Raw genomic sequence first — 17,732 nt, forward strand, 5'->3', positions numbered from 1 at the left:
CAAAGTTGTGGGAGTATTCGTCATGTGATTAGAAGCGCCTGAGTCTACGTACCAGAGTTTAGTATTATTTTTACCTTGAAATCTCATCACAGATAATGCCGAAATTAGCATTTGTTGCACCATTTCTGGTGTGCAGTAATTTGCTGCAGGAGGTGCAAGATCAGAGGAAGCACCTGAGGAGGAGCCATGTGCTACAAGAGTTGCTGCGGGGGGAACAATAACAGAAGTCTGGAATGCTTGAGCTTGACGATTCTGTGGGCGGATGCGACATTCTTTGATAATATGACTCTTTTTCTTGCAATAAGAACAATATTTATTGGGACAATTGGCAGTAATATGCCCATATTCCTTGCAACAGAAACATTGCAAATTTTTAGAAGTCATAGGTGATCCTCGTCCTTGGGCAGCATAAGCCACAGTTGCCATCCCAGAACTACCATGAGATTGCTCCAGAATAGCTTGAGTACTAAGATGTTGTTCTTCACGAAGTAACTCACCAAAACAAATATCAAGAGAAGGAACAGGTGATCTGTTCAGCGGAGAGGAGCGAATAGATTCATATTTTGGGCGTAGTTTCATAAGAAACTGATCACGCCGGCTAGTCTCATGAAGAGTCTGAATAGTCGAAAGAGCGGCAACAGGAACATCGGCTGTAACCAAATCAGTATATTCATGCCAAAGGGTTAGAAATGCTGAGTAGTAGTCTTGGATGGAAAGACTACCATGTTGAAACATGGCAATCGCATGTTCTAACTGAAAGCGACAAGCATCATTAGCTTGATGATAAACCTTCTTCAAGTAATTCCACATGGATTGAGCGGAACGATGAGCCCGTAAGTTGGTAACAATATGTGGTTCCACCGAACCAAGAAGCCAAGACATAATCCGAGCATCAAGCACAGCCCATGAAGGAAAAGCCTTGAGATCATGGGATGTGTCAGGATTGGATGTTTGGGCGATATCCGTGCCATCAATATGACCCCAAAGGTCTTTTCCCTTGAGGAAAAGTTCAAACTGAAATGCCCAAGTAGAGTAGTTTGTGCCCGTAAACTTGACACATACAGGTGCAGAGTCCATCGCAAATAAATGAAGCCAAGACAAAGCAAAAACAGAAACAGCAAGGGAAATCAACCGAGACCAAAAAAAATATAGACCGAAAGTTTCTATAGTCTCCAAAAAACAAAATCAACACAGAAGCCGAAAGCCACAAAACATAAAAACTGACCAAGCCGAGAGAAAAAAAAATCCCACGTGAGAATTGCTGCACCCAGACAAAGTCGAGAACCCAACGGGAATAACCAGAACAAGCCGAAAGTCACAACGACGAGAATCCCAGAGCCAAAAGTTGCCAGAGAGCTGCGACGTCAACTACAAAGACACAGAGACGCCGGAAACACTACCAGAGTGCTGATCCGACAGTCAACTAACCGCAGAAATTGCCGAAAGGCTTAGAGAAGACTGCATCGACAGCCACCCAACAACAGAAAGTGCCGAAACCACCAGACCCGAAACGGGATTGCCGAAAATCTAAAAAAAATTGAAGACGACAAGAAACTAGGAGACGGCTCTTGATACCATGTCAAGATAAGTCGAAATATTGTGTGAAAATAGCCGAGATATCGGCCTTGTGGTTTCTCTCCAATATATAAATTGTACAAAGGATTTTATACATGGAAAGAATGTTGTATATGCTAATTCTATCCCTATACAATCTGTCAAATATTAAGCTAATTATTCTGAAGAGTAAATTAAGGAAACAAATATGGAAACAAATATGGACAGCAAAGCTGTCCATTGACAATTCCTCCCACGTTGGATAATGGTTGCTTCTTGATGCACCCTTGGTGTCGTTGTTTGCCTCCATTTGGGGCTCATTATCTGACCCGTTGTTTGCCTCCATCTGGTACTCATTCTCGTCTGACCCACTTCCTTCGTCCATCCTGTAGTTTGAAAAAAAAATTAGCCCAAGTACATTCCTCCATTTGCATGAGTAGGACATAAATTCATTTATTGGTTATAACATTGAATATTAACAAAAGCTTATCAATTACAGTCAGCTTATATCAGTCAACAAGTCTTAGTTAACACGTATGCGCAGATAATAATTAGAAGAACCATTTTATGATCAGAATATAACTGCGCATGCTTAGTCAAACTAGATAGTTTTGTTCACATGATTGCATATTCATTAACGAAACAACATGGTTTCTCTATAATGGATGCTCTATAACTTGGCATGGCAATGGCAGGGACTAAAGTAATGGAAACATTTGCATATAATTAAGCTGTTCATAAACAAACACTCAGTAATGGATGCTCTGTAACTTGGATGCTCAGTAATGGCAAGCCCACTTATCGACATTTCACTAATACAAATCAGTCAGCTCCCACTTCGGTAACAAAGGTTCATAGCTCCAACCTAGACAAGGCATTTTTACCAAAGGACCAAAATGGGGAAGAATAAACAACAAAAATATTTCATTTCATTTGATATCTAATGAAAAATGCATAGTTCTTGCATAATACCAAAAATGCATAGAACATTTCCCATATAAAAAAAAATCATATTTTCTTATTTGTATCTCTGTCAACTGCAAATTAGTCGATTATTACAAAATCAAGACAAATCAACAAAACCCAGAAAACATGTCAGCTCATATACCAAGTTTCATCCGGCAGGAATAAAATCCAAGCACAAATTTCACAACCAACAACGGATACTTAATTTTTGGGATGGGTTTGTCTGCATGTTGTATTTGAAAAACAAAAAGATTTATTATTAAAAAATTAATTTTTTTATATGAATTTTAAATTTATTTTAAAAAAAAAAACATGTATAGAATTTACACATTTAAAATATCATTTTTCAATCAAACATTTTATATGCAGTCATTTTTACATACTTTTTACATGCGCACTCTACTATGTGATTGATTGGGTCACTTTTTTTTTTAAAAATAAAATAACTACTTAAGACAATCACATCAATAAAATGCATAAAAAATACGCAAAAGTAACTTTATATAGTAAAACTCATTTAGACGACAAAAGGCAGTACTCTTTTGTTTTAATTAAGACCATCTATCCTAAAAAAATAGACCTGCTACAGGCAACCGCCTCGCAAAACACCAAACCATGGGGGAATCGGCATGCCATGTTAGCCCATAAAAATAAAAAATAAAAAAGAAAAAGGAAGAAAACACATACGGGAGAGAAGAATTCAGATGTTAGAAGCGAAAAGAAAAAAACAAACTGTAGATCTCTGCGCTGTGTCTTTAGGTCTGGAAGAAGAGATCGCATACACTCATCTCTTTTCCTTTAGAATCTTTCTTCCATTTCCATTTCTACCATAAACACAGTAGAAGCATCCTCTCAGTTTTATGGGTGAAAAATCCTGTCTAATCTTTCTTCATTCTTCTTCTCTCGCTTGTATCCATCAATCCTTTAATCCCCCTACATTGCCAATCATTATTAACAATTGCAAACCTATAACAAAAATTGCAGACCAATGATCTAGAGGCCGAGTCTGAAAATGGGTCCGGTGGGAGAAATAGATAGAGAAAACAGAGACCAAGATTTAAAGGTTGGTAAAGAAGAAGAAGTAGCAAATGAGGTATTGCCAACACTTATCATTGCAAGCCGATTATGTGGAAATCTTGAGATCTTGGTACGAAGGAGCAGATGAAAAGAGTTTTCTTTGACTTGGAATTGAAGGAGTAGACAAAAAGAGGGTAAATGCATGAACAACTTTAATTTGGCCACGTGGGACGCGGTGCTCCCGCGGTCCCCCCAGCCGGTTGTAAATAGATTTTTTCTAAAAAAATATAGCATGCCCTTATTATATAGCCGTACGTAGCTTGAGTACTCTAACAACAGATATAAATGAAGGAGTAATGCTACACAATAAAGAACGACGAACCCGCTTTTCTTTTTAGCGCAAAATGGTTTCGGAACACGATGAAGAATGACGAACCCGCTTTTCTTTTCAGCGCAAAATGGTTTTTGGTGCTTTTCTTTTCAGTGCAAAATGGTTTTTGGTGCTTTTCTTTTTAGTGCAAAATGGTTTCAGAACAAGATGAAGAACGACAAACCAGCAGAATGATTTCTGAGCAAAATGGTTTCTGGTTTTTGAAATATGAAATCTGAAATCAGAAATCAGTTTGGCTCTTTGAAATCGGGTCCTTTCCATCTTTTCTTTTTTTAAATATAATATAAAGTTGACGTGGCATAATGCCAGCAATTCTGCAACAGGTATCTGTAGCAAAATTGGGAAATATTATTGGTTGGTGTCAAACTTTTCATCTGAATTTTGACCCAGATTTCAAACCTCAGCCAGAACTAACAATGGTCTCGTTTGTTTTTAAAAAATATCTTATCTCATCTCATCTAATCATTACAATTTTTTTAACTTCTAATATAAAATAAAATAAATAATTCAACTTTTTCAAATTCTAAAATAAAAATAATATTAAAAAATATGTTTTAATAATACTTTATTCAACTTTTTAACTTTAATCTCATCTCATCTCTGAAAACAAACGTGCCTTAAGTGTCTACAACGTTGCAGAGAGTTCCGATATTCATTTCTTGGATCCGCTATCCATCTTGCAACTACCACACATACAGGCTGCTTGTGAAGGTGCAATATGAACACATCACACCCACCATAAATGGGATGAGAATAGACAACGGTATAATGGTGGTTAGTGCCTGGTAGCCATGGTTTTTGGTTACCGCCTTCTAGCGTACCTTTCTTTACGGAGAATGAAACTCCAATCTGGAGCTTAATAAGTGTTGGTGAAATACACAATAATATAATAAAAATTATAATTAAAATAAAAATTAAGACGAAGTCAGTTTGGACTGAGGTACGGAAATATCGCTCTCTTTAAAGAGATTCAAGCCCTCTGCGGTGTGCAAAGTCTCAAATTAACCGGTACAGCAGAAATCTTCTTGACTTGACTCCTCCAGGATACAACAGCCTAACTGATCGTCGTATAGCCCAAACCAACTCTGCACAAGCGGTTGAGCTCAAAACTCCTCTCAAAGAACACATTTCTTTTATCTGGAAAATCACTCAAAAATATATACTCACTAAATATATTTTTGTTTATCACACTTTTTTGTCAAACATTCCACACACCTACACTCCGTAAGACTACCCAAATATATACATTCATATATATATATATATATATATATATATAAAGTGTATTGGACAAAAAAGTGACCCAAAATTTAAAGGACGTAAACGGAAATAACATTTACTAAATAAGCCAATATTAACAGCTACAAGCCCGTTTAAAAAACATTGAAGAAACCGTTAAAGCAATAAAGCTTCTTGAAAACCAAAACGGTATGATCACTTAACTCTCTCCATTCCGCTACTGGCAAATCAAGAGAATAAAAGCAAGTTTAAAACCGTTAAAGCAATAAATCTCATAAATCCTAATAATTATTTTTAAAAAATATCAACAATAAGTTTGCGATCTGCAAAGGAGCATAGATCTGGTCCCTGGATAGCTGCACAAGGAGCTGAGTGTCAAGGTGAAAAGAAATGGTAGCAAATTGATCAATGTGTAAAAATCATCCCCCATAAATGGCACCGTCGGCGCATACGACTCCCAGGTGTTCCTCTGTTAAAAGCTGAGCCCCGAGGCCTGGCCCTCGCGCATCGAGGGCTCCTACTCCGATTTGCTCCGACTCAGGCTCTTCTCCTCGGCTATCAAAGGTCACAAGGATAGCATACCTCGAAAGGTCAGCTACATCACTATAAAGTAACTCGGATTCATCCATTGCGGTAATTGTGATTTTGCTAAGATTTTAAGCCCAAGTTATGCTTCAGAATTCAGATTCCCTATGGCTTTTCTGTATTGAAACCCATTAGCTTCTCTAGTACGGCTTTTCATGTAAAAAAGAAAATGAAAAGGATAGCAGAGTCATTTTCAACGTTGAGAGAGAGAGAGAGAGAGAGAGAGAGAAGAGAAGTTGGCATCTTTTGCCCTCCACGCTGCTTAAAACATGAGAGCTAGACTCTATCTTCGTGCTTCCGTTGGAGAAGCGAACACTGGGAAACGAGGAAAACATCATCAATGGGAAGAAGATGTACATTGATGCCAGGTCATGTTTTTAAAAAAGATCCAGGTTTCAAATCCGTATCGGGTTTTAGCAACCAGGTTTCGGCCTGGATGAACAGTCTTAATTGGTGTTTATATAAAGTTTACTTATCTAAAAAAAGTTAAAAATTGGTGGTACGTCTATTTGTTGATCAGATATCTCACTAATTTTCCTAATAAAAAAAAAACACACACACATATATATATATATACACACACACAAAACACGCATGCATGCAATAAGGAGAAATATTTCAATATTAGAACTTCAATGTCATAACTGGGTGATAGGCACGTACGTCTTACATAATCTATAATATATATATATATATATATATATATATATATATAAAGGAACATTAATGTTGAAAGGAGAAAACCTTCCAAGGAAAAACCAGTAATTAATTAGAGAGAAATTAAAAGATATACCAAAAATTCAAGAAAAATTAAGCTACGTATACGTACGTACTGTGCTAGCTATCTAATTACAGCACACGAATACCCATGGATGATGATGATCATCTAGTTTTCTTTGATAAACGCATGCATGCATACATGCATGCATCTTATTTCAGGGTATCCACATTTTTGCTGAGCTCCTCCAGCTTCCTCAGCCTCACTTTCTCACTTTCACTCACCATCTGACCGATAAGACATTACAAAATCAGAACACAAATTAATGGTTATAAAATTAATATCTGCAGTACATGATAATTTTATAAGATATCATAGCTTGAAATTTGCCCTACAAATTAAGTACCATGACTTATGCCTAAAATGATCAACATATATCTAGTATATATATATATATATATATATATATATATATATTTACCTCCATTAATTTGGTAACTAGTTGAGATTTTTCCTTGTTTTTCTCATTGAAAGCCTCAAGGGCTTCCCTGTATTCTCTCTCCTGTAACAAACAAAGTTGTAGAAGAACTTTAAAATTTAAAAAAAAAAAAAAAACCCTTGGTTAATTTGATGAGTAATGCTACATACAGTCGTGAAATGCGCAAATGCCGTGCAATCGCTTTGAAAAAGAGTGGGGTCCACTATTAAAAAATTAATTTCTTTTCATGTGGGTCCCTTATTTATTCACTTTTTTCAAAACGACTGCACGGCGACTACACGCTCACGACTGTAAGTATCATTTCTCTAATTTGATTTGATTTAGTATAGTGTAATATCACAAAAAAAGCTTGAATATTGATGCATTTAATTGTGTCGTACATGTCAAGTCATGATTCCATGATGTTCCACGTACACTTGTATGATCATGATGTTCTATAATTTGGAATCATCATATCTTAACTTCCAAATCTAGTATTTATATATTGACGTAAAACGTAAGGGATCGAAGGGTTTCCTTTCCATGAAGCAATAATATTCAGATGCCTCTTGATGATAAGTAGCTTTTTGATCAAACCCAGATTTACAAAACAACAAACTAAACATAATTAAAATCATGAATATTGTGCAAATTAAAACAGAAAAGTGGTACTGGACCTTCTTTTGGCAGTTCTGCCCCAGTGGCTTTAACTCTTTGTTAACTACATCTATCCTCTTGCGAATCAGACCGACTTCCTTCCTCATTGGATCTGTGAGACCCTCAAGCTCCTAATACATTTCATTTTCATTTATTTGATCAAATAATCCACCAGACTTCATGATCATTAACATGTCATATGTAGATAATATTATAGCACAGTTTCTTGACGTTCGATTTCTTCAATCACATGCCAACATGATATCAGCTTGCGCGCAGATTAACAAAAAAAGATCGACCAGTCGTGCTCACAGAAAAATTGTCTTTTAGTTTTTGAATCATCAAGGCTGCATGCAGGTTGCTCAAAAGAAGTGAAAAAAACCAAAGAAACTAATTGGCACTGGCAATGTCTCTCATGCAATTAATGAAACTGATCAGTAATATCAAAGATTCTCATTTTTTTTCTGCAAAGATTCTCAAAAGACGCATGCATATATGTAGTAATAAATTACTTACTTCCCGAATCTCTGCGAGTCGCTTTGTTGCTTCTTCGACGCGGCCCAACTGGGTGTGAACCTTGTCCCTAACCTCCATCTTCTTCCTCTGAATTTCTTCTTCCTTTGCGCGGAACATAACCAGCACCGACTTTGACATGTCTTCTTCCTTGTCGATCAGCTCCTTTGTCGGGCTCCCACTCATCATAATTCCCGAATTCTTGATCACCAGCTGTTGCATTTGTGATTGCTGCTGCTCCAACATCTGTTTTGGCGTTGCCATCGCTGTGACACCCTTTTTTTTTCCCCTCAAATTAATGTGCAGAGCTCTCTCTTTCCTACCTCTCTTCTTTTGCTCGATCTTTTTGCTTAGAATAATGGTTCTTTTTCTCTTGTTTTAGGTTGGATTATATTAGCATGACCGGTTAGCTTTAAAGGTATGAAACCAACAAGATTTCACTAAAAAGATAATACAATAGTACAAGTTAAAATCATGACCAGAATACCTCCTCACTTTATATAATCATAAAGGTTATTTCAGAAAATCATGACTCGAACGCCTCCTCCATTAACACCATCAAGACTTTTGTGTTGGAAGTTAACCTCAGATAATCATAATGATCAAGGCTGCAGTTTTCTTACCTGCAGCTTTGGTTTCATGAATATGTTCGATGTAAACTTGGTGATCAAGGATCTAGATGTACTGCCCCTTTTGGGTAAGGTCAGGTAGCTATATATTTTCTTAAGTTGGTATAATGGCAAATTCAACCAACTGCTACTGTTCTTCTCACTTGGGTACCAATTTTTTTTTATATGAATATATATATATATAAGGTAAACTGTCACTACAAGAAAAACGAATATTTGTCAACTTTTTTTGTTATGAAAAAGACCATTTGCAATAAAAATAGACTCGTTTTTACAGAAAATAGTTATTTCGTTATAAATAACTGATCGCAAATAAGCAGTTTTCTTATAGTATATATGTTTAATAATGATTTATATATTTTATATAACTTGCCACCCCATACATGCTTACATGAAGAAATGCAAAAGTGGGGATTAACATTTCCCTCTATCCCTGATCTGATCATTTTCGGAAAGGATTTCTTCATGTTATTGCCAAACTTATATAAGGATTTAAGCCGGAGAGAGATAGACAACAATATTTATTATTGCTCGTGTCAGTATTTTATGCATAGCATTAAATGCTCATTTTATTTATAAGACTCAGTTCATGTGTATTTTTAAATTCTGGTATGATGCAATACAGTGATCACCGAACAGTACTATAAAAGATTATTGGTAATTATTTTGTTTTCTTGAAGAGGGGTGCTTAGGGTGGAAGCTTTGTTCGTGGAGTGGACAGTAAAGGCTCACCTACACAAAAGCATGAAAAGAAGGAGATCACTTGGGATACAAGATAGAGTGGGGGGGATTGGCACCTAGCTAGCTAGCTCCCTTCCCTTGTCACGTATCATTACAGACACAGCTTGTAGCTAGCTAGGGTTACATGCAGCAGCTTGGACTTCCAATTAGAAAGAATCTGATCCACTTTATTCACTTTTTTTTTTTTTTTTTCCTTTCTAAATTATATCTTGTATTAATATTATCTTTTTGTGTTTTGAGCGTATGTCATTATTTTTCGACAAAAAGAATTGGGTTTGTTGGATCTAATTAATATAGTGAATTAATTATAACAAATATATATATTTTTGGAAAAGGAAAATAAAAAGATCATTGCTTCTTATTTTGTTAACTTTTCTCCACTTTCCACCTGAATTTTCAGGCCTAGGCATGTGATCCGATCTTCCTTTAACATGTCCAACAGGTAACTATGTGGGGATCATGCATTGGAGGATAAAAAATACTGATCTCAAGTTTAGCTCTTTTTTTCCCACTTTGCAGCTGCATGGGGCCTAATTGACAGGCATGTGATCTGATCTTCCTTTAAAATGTAGAACAGCTATTGATGCTTCCAGCTATTTATAATTACAAGATATATAAAGAACAGGTAAACTTAAGATCAGAAATCCCACTTTTATCAGAATTTTCTCAGATGCTGTTAACAATTAATTATGATATCTCTTACAAATTAAATTTCTACTGTTTGTAACGGTACGTACATGCCTTGACTGATCTTGAGGAATAATATATGATCCATACGAAGAAAGCCTCGACATATATAATGACATGGATTAGCACGGTTAAATAAGTGTACGTTTGGGTGTTGAAAAATGTTGAGAAGTGTTGAGAATGTTTGTAAATAGTTATGAGTAGAGATTGGAGTGAGTTTGTGAGTCCCATTGAGAGTATTTTGAGTTGTTTGAATGTGTGAAGTATGTTGAGTTATTGACTTTTGAGTAGGTAGTTGAAAAATGTGTGGGTCCCATAAATATTATAGTGATTTGATTTTTAATAATAAATATTATAATGATTTTATTATAGTGATTTTTTAATATTAATAAATATTGTAGTGATTTTATTTTACTTTTATATATAATAATGATAAATATTATAATGCTTTTATTTTTAATTTATATATAATAATGATAAATATTATTATGATTTTATTTTTAGTTTATATATAATAGTGATAAATATTATAATGATTTTATTTGTAATTTATATATAATAGTGATAAATATTATAGTATTTTATTTTTTATTTATATATAATAGTGATTTTATTTTTATTTATATATTTTAGTGTTTTTATTTTTTATTTATATATAATAGAGATAAATATTATAATGATTTTATTTTTTATTTATATTTAATAGTGATAAATATTATAGTAATTTTATTTTTTATTTATTATATATTATAGTGATTTTATTTTTTATTTATATATTATAGTGATTTTATTTTTTATTTATATATTATAGAGATTTTATTTTTTATTTATATATAATAGTGATAAATATTTCTTATTTATATATTATAGTGATTTTTTATTATTTATATATTATAATAATTTTTTTATTTATATTTAATAGTGATAAATATTATAGTGATTTTATTTTTTATTTATATATAATAGTGATAAATATTTTTTATTTATATATTATAGTGATTTTTTATTATTTATATATTATAATGATTTTATTATTTATATTTAATAGTGATAAATATTATAGTGATTTTATTTTTTGTTTATATATAATAGTGATAAATATTTTTATTTATATATTATAGTGATTTTATTTTTTATTTATATATTATAGTGATTTTATTTTTTATTTATATATTATAGTGATTTTATTTTTTATTTATATATTATAATGATTTTATTTTTTATTTATATTTAATAATGATAAATATTATAATGATTTTATTTTTCATTTATATTTAATAGTTATAAATATTATAGTGATTTTATTTTTTATTTATATATTATAGTGATTTTATTTTTTATTTATATATTATAGCGATTTTATTTTTTATTTATATATAATAGTGATAAATATTTTTTATTTATATATTATAGTGATTTTATTTTATTTATATTTAATAGTGATAAATATTATAGTGATTTTATTTTTTATTTATATGTAATAGTGATAAGTATTATAGAATGTTTGTGAATAGTTATGAGTAGAGATTGAAGTGGGTTTGTGGGTCCCATTGAGAGTATTTTAAGTTGTTTGGCATGTGAAGTATTTTCAAAAGTACGAGAATACTTGAAAAGTGTTGAAGAATGTTTGGTACCCAAACATAGCCTAAAACACACACACACACACACACACACACATATATATATATATATATATATATATATATCATGTATGTATCATGTATATGTATATACCAAAAGGTGTGGAAGTAGGAAAGAGTAATGAAAGAGGAGTAATGAATCAGTAATAGGACCAGATAACTAGAAGTAATTAAAATGACTGTAATTAATTGAAAGTAATTAAGTAAATGAAAGTAGGTACGAGGACTAGATAACTTGAAGTAAATGATAATGAAATCAAGACAATATAACTAGAATTAATGAATGCAAGACCAAATAACTGCAATCAAATGGATATAATGATAAATGGAAGACGAAAGTAAGTATTAAATTAGAGAAATTATAGTTGTTTATTCAAAATAATTTACAAAATATTATCAGAAAGGTTGGAGAAATAGGTTTCTTATCAACCCAAATGTGTAAGAATATTTTAGAGAAGCAGGTGGTATGAAGGAGAGATGGGAGAAGAATGTGATACCTCTTCTGAGGCCAGGTTCTCATTTGACAGACCAATGAGTCGCCTTTACAATTATTTCAACAGTAGTAAAGCATTAAAGTAAACAGTAGCAAAACAAAAAGCATCAGAATTTTTTCATCTTGCAGTAGCAATTATTGAATCACTTAGAGGCATTTGCGGGAAGGTAATTGGAATCTTGTCAGAAAGGCATCAGACAAATTAGCATCTTTTCAAAGGCGGTAGTCTTTTGGTGATGCTTCCTTCATTTGTTAGCCAAAGCATTTATTAGTTTGTGCAGACGAATCAATCATCAAATAATCTTGGGGTGAAATATGAATCATGTCCAAATATGTTGATGTAGGGATAAGTAACTGAAGTTTCAGATGATGCTTTAGACTTAGTATCAAAATTATCATAATTTTCTAAGCAATTTTTTAACAAATAAATCAAATCTTTTTTCTTCAAGCCTTGGAGCATGGTTTTCCCCTTGGATCCAATGGATTTTTGGGATTTATCAGATTTGGTGTAAGCAGCTGGTTTAACAATCTGTTTAGCAGAAGTAGTGGCTTGAGTAATTAGGTATTTAGGCATAGTTAATTGTTTAACAATTGGAAATTCCTCAATATTCTTCAGATCTAGAACAGTTTGAGGAAAATCTCTGGCAACATTATTAACCACATCTTGTATGTGGGAATATCTGTCCGACTACTTGATGAACCAATATATCATCATTCCGATCATAACTCCATTTTAGTATCCAAGGAACTTTGTATTTTTTTACAAAATGGTGAAAGTATGAGAATTTTTTATTATATTGATCCATTTTGAAGACAATAACAAAACTCTTGATGACCTTTTGAAGTTTGGCAGGAAAGATTTTCGGAATAAGGCTAAATTGGTGCCACCGTGTCAAGAACTAAAGAGGAAAATCAGTTTTGAATTTTTTGTCGAAATCAAGAGCGTGTCATCTTTGTGGTTTGAAATAACATGAATTTGAACCAAGTATCAATATAATCATAGTAGCAGTAAACAACATCAGAATAAGGTAGTTTCTTTGAAGTATAGGGACGTGTTCCCCATTTCTCTTCAGTAACAATGTTTAATATATAGGCAGGCACTATGGTAGATCAGTTTGGTTTTATCAATTTTACCAAAGATGGATTTAATAATTAGGGATTTTATTTGTAATAGGATAGAAGAATAATATTGGAGGTTTTTAGTATGATTCTTAGGAATCTAGTTAAAACCTGGGGGGAAATAATTTGAAATAGTTTTGAAAGGTTCAGTATACATGGACCTATTTGGATCAATGTAGAATAGATTCTGGGCATAAAGCTTTTTAATATATTCAATTTTTTAGGCATGGTAATATTGGGTAGAAGAAAGAGGCCTAGCATAAGGATCATAAGGTGTATTGAGAGTATATGAAAATGAAGCAGGTTCAATAATAGGAATGCTACCAAGAGTAGTAAACCTGTTAGCAATCTCCAGAGGAGTAGCATACTCATGTTTAACAAGCTTAGTATTAGGAATTGGGCGAGGAGTGACAATCTTCCATTTGACTTTTTTTTCTTCTCATGATTGCTGCAAGAATTCACGGGTAAGAAAGTTAGGAATAGAGTTTTGTGATCCTTTAATATATTCAATATTAAAATCAAATACACTTAAAATGGTTTGTCATCTGGCAAAAATATGTTTAGATATAATGTTTTCAACATGCTTTTCTAAAACATATTTAGCACTTTTACAATCAATTCATAATAAAAATTTCTAATTTACTAAATCACTTTAAAAATTCGAAATGCATAGTATTATAGATAAAATTTCTTTTTTTAATAGTATTATAATTAATTTATGTAGTATTCTAGACTCTTAAATGAAAGCGAACAATTTGTTCGGATGAACCTGGTGAAACAATTTGTTTTAGAATGTCTCCATAACCAATGCTAGATGCATCGGTTTCAACAATTTTAAAAGAAGAAGTAGTAGGGATTCCAAGACATGAGAGAGTTTTAATATGTGTCTTGATTTATTTAACAATAGAAGTACGGATATCAATCTATGAAGGAGGTTTGGAATGTAATCGCTAAAAAAGTGGGTGATATAGTTTCCTTATATCTTTGTAAAATTCAACTACATAATTAAGAGAACCAATGAATCTTTGTAACCGGGTTTTATTAAGAAAGATATTTGGAAACTTATCAGAGATATCATAACCAAGGAATTCGAGTTTGGTTTGAAACAATTTAATCTTCTTAACAGAAACAACAAGATCATTTTGTCTAATGATGTTAGGAAACGAATGCAAATGTTTTCAATATTCATCAATAGACTTTGAGTAACTAAGGACATATCAAAATAAACAATAGTGAAATGGGTAAATGAGTTGAAGATGTCATTTATAATGTTTTGGAACTCACTAGGAGCATTCTTGAGTCCAAAAGGTATAACATTACACTTGAAATGACGAAAGAGGTAGTAAAAGTAATTTTATACCTATCAGTTTCACTAAATTGGATTTGTCAGAATCCTAACTTCTATCAAATTTGGAGAAGACTATTGCATTACTGAGCCTATGAATCAAATGATCATTCTTATTGGGAATATGATACTTAATCCATTTTAAGATTTTGTTCAAGAGTTTGTAATTAATGACTAATCGAGGTGTCTCTCTCTCAATCTCGGTATTCTTCTGGACATAAAAAGCAGCACAAGATTAAGGAGACTTGTTGTTCATAATAATTTTCTTGGAAAGCAAATCTTGAATCTCACTTTTGCAAAATTCTAAAGTTCCAGTATTCATTTGAATATGTCAAAATGAGAATATTTGTCTCAGAAAAGTCTTTTGTATAAAGTAAAGTAATAATATGTTTATTTCTATGACAAAAAACATTTGAAAGACTAGAACAAACATCAACAATAATTCGTTTATTAAAATCACTAATTTTTTATTGTAACAATTTATCAGATAATTGTTCAACAATATTTTTATATTTGATTTTCTACCGTAGGAAACTCAAATGCTTTGTTTTAGCAAAGACCAAAGATTTTAGACAATCGTTTGTATCAATATCAAATTTGGAAGCAAATCTAAACTTTACTTTCTGACCAAAAGGGTCAGTGTAACACCCCGCTCTCCAATAAAGACATTTTAGAATTTTTAGGGAGCCAGTGTGCTATTAAACTTGAATTTAAAATTTTTTTTTTAACAACGCACCAGATGCGAAATATTCTATAAATAAAACGAAATTTAATAAATACTTAAAATCCAAAATAGAGTTTGCGGAATCACTTATTTAAAAAATATAAAAGTCTAATGTACTTATCAGAATAATTTATTTAAACCTTAAACCATAAAACTAATCATAGCATAATCTTTCTAGGCCTCTGCCTCGCCTCCTGGGGTTAAGTCCTATCATATAGTCTCATCCTCATAAATGTCATCACCTGGGTAGTTTAAAAACATAAAAATATAAAAAAAATGAGTTAAATACACAATAAGTGACACATCATACATTAAACATAATAAACATAACGTTTCTTGAAAAATGTGCATACTCATAATTACATACGTAAATAACATGAACATGAACTTATGTTTCTCTTATCATAAGACGATACCCACAGTTGACCCCCGTGAGTTAAGGTTAGCAAATCTAAGTAGATTCTGATTCTGCCCGTGGCCGTGGGTTGTAGAATCCATACATTAGGTAGACATAATGGGTGCATTACCAGCATGTACGACCTGGTAATGCAATATGCCCATAACATAGGTACGTCTTCATATTATAACATAAGCAGTTACATATCTTATAATTCATAATTCATCATAATCATACTTGCATACTTGTCATATCACATATTTAAAAAAAATCACATACATACTTGTCATATCATATCATATCATAGATTTCAAATGAAATCGTATTTTTTCATAAATGTTGTAATACATGTTTCCTTACATAAAATCATGAGTTTTCATAAATATTTTGATACATAAATCTTCACATAAAATCATGCATGACTTTTCATAAATATTTTAATTCATAAGACTCACATAAAATCATGACTTTTCATAAATAATTTTATGCATAACTCATTTAATAAAATCATGGATTTTCATAATTTTATTATGATTTGGATATGTAAAAAGGGGCTTCCAATGAAGGAATACATGCATAATATTTTTATAAAAGACATGTCGTTTACCATACATACGTGTAAGGATATGATCATGCTACTTACCTAGCAGCGCTAATCCACTATTTTCGACTCATAATCAGTCACCTATATAATGAGCGTATAATTTTCGTAAATTTTCCAATCGAACACGTGTTAAAATATTTAATATTGAAATGTTAAAATTAACCTATTTTAATTAATATACTAATCCCTAAAATACCATCATTTCCTTAATTTCATTGACATCCAACTGATATTTACTTACCCTAATTTTAATTCAATACAAGTCTATTTAAGAAACAAGCCTATCCCCCTTAAATAACATAACCGTTGCTCCAATAAAATATTACCAAGCCCAAAATGCTTTATAACCCGAATACAACCTAATAACATATGTGTTTATCCTCATGGTAATTTAAAAAAATACCCAACTATAATTAAGATCCTAATACGCCTGCTCAGGCTCATTACAAACTAAACTCAAAGGGCAAAATTGTCATATTGTTACATACATTTCAAACAACTACATAGATGGCACTCTGCTGAGCTGGGGGACTATGTAACTGAGAGAGAGAGAGTGATGAAAGAGAGAGATTACGGGAGAGAAGAAAAGGTCGAGAGGCTATGCATGGGGAGGATCGATGTGAGCTTACTAAGCGAGGGTGGTGGCTTGGGGTGGCGTGAGGTGTCGGGCGGCACTCTCTGTGCAGTGTGGTGACGATGTGGAGGGAGTTGGTGCCGTGGGGTGGCTGGGTTGTGGCTCATGGTGGGGACGTACGTGCTCTATTTTTGGTGTGAAGAACAAGGTCTGATTGTGTATCACGGTTGGATTTCATCTCGGTGGTTCTTGGTGCAGTTGCAAAATGTGCCTGGTGATTGCCATGTGGGTGGTTTGCTGAATAGGCTGAGGAAAGGTGGTTCGTGAAACGCTAAAAGTGAAGCGTGTTGTGTGTGGAGGAAACAACGTGGACCAACTCGGCAAGTGATGTTCTTTTCGGTGGTTTACGGCGGAGGGAGGTTGTGTGCTCATGGCTTATGGGGTATGGTGGTTACGTCGAGGTAAGTGGTCTGGGTTGGCTGGTATGAAGAGAAAGGTTCGGTGGTGTTGTTTGCAACGAGAGGCTTGCTGTGAGAATGAGCTTCTTTCTCTGCGGATTTTCTGTATTGTGTTTATTACTGGAGGGTCTTGGGTAGTTTTATAGGCACGAGGAAGAGAGGTATCGTGGATCATAAGAGGTTGGATAGAGTTTGGAGTTGGG

General features: G+C 33.0%; 1 protein-coding gene across 1 annotated transcript; it reads right to left on the reverse strand.

The window, feature by feature from the left end:
• Nucleotides 1-6,476: 6,476 nt before the first annotated feature.
• Nucleotides 6,477-8,807, reverse strand: LOC109008765 (structural maintenance of chromosomes protein 1A-like). The gene is made up of 4 exons (XM_018988989.2): nt 8,122-8,807; nt 7,626-7,736; nt 6,952-7,032; nt 6,477-6,757 (listed from the first exon to the last, which is right to left on the reverse strand). Exons 1-4 carry the CDS (start codon nt 8,380-8,382, stop codon nt 6,683-6,685), a joined length of 528 nt encoding a protein of 175 aa, XP_018844534.2. The 5' UTR covers nt 8,383-8,807; the 3' UTR covers nt 6,477-6,682.
• Between the last annotated feature and the right edge of the window lie 8,925 nt (nt 8,808-17,732).

The sequence above is a fragment of the Juglans regia genome, chromosome 14, assembly GCF_001411555.2.
Source record: "Juglans regia cultivar Chandler chromosome 14, Walnut 2.0, whole genome shotgun sequence".
Lineage (NCBI taxonomy): Eukaryota > Viridiplantae > Streptophyta > Magnoliopsida > Fagales > Juglandaceae > Juglans > Juglans regia.

Coding starts and splice junctions, on each gene's coding strand:
- LOC109008765 (XM_018988989.2), bottom strand. CDS start 8,382: ATGGCAACGCCAAAACAGATGTTGGAGCAGCAGCAATCACAAATGCAA. Junction 7,737..8,121: donor GACTCGCAGAGATTCGGGAA/GTAAGTAATTTA, acceptor GAAATGTATTAG/GAGCTTGAGGGTCTCACAGA. Junction 7,033..7,625: donor GGCAGAACTGCCAAAAGAAG/GTCCAGTACCAC, acceptor TGTTTGTTACAG/GAGAGAGAATACAGGGAAGC.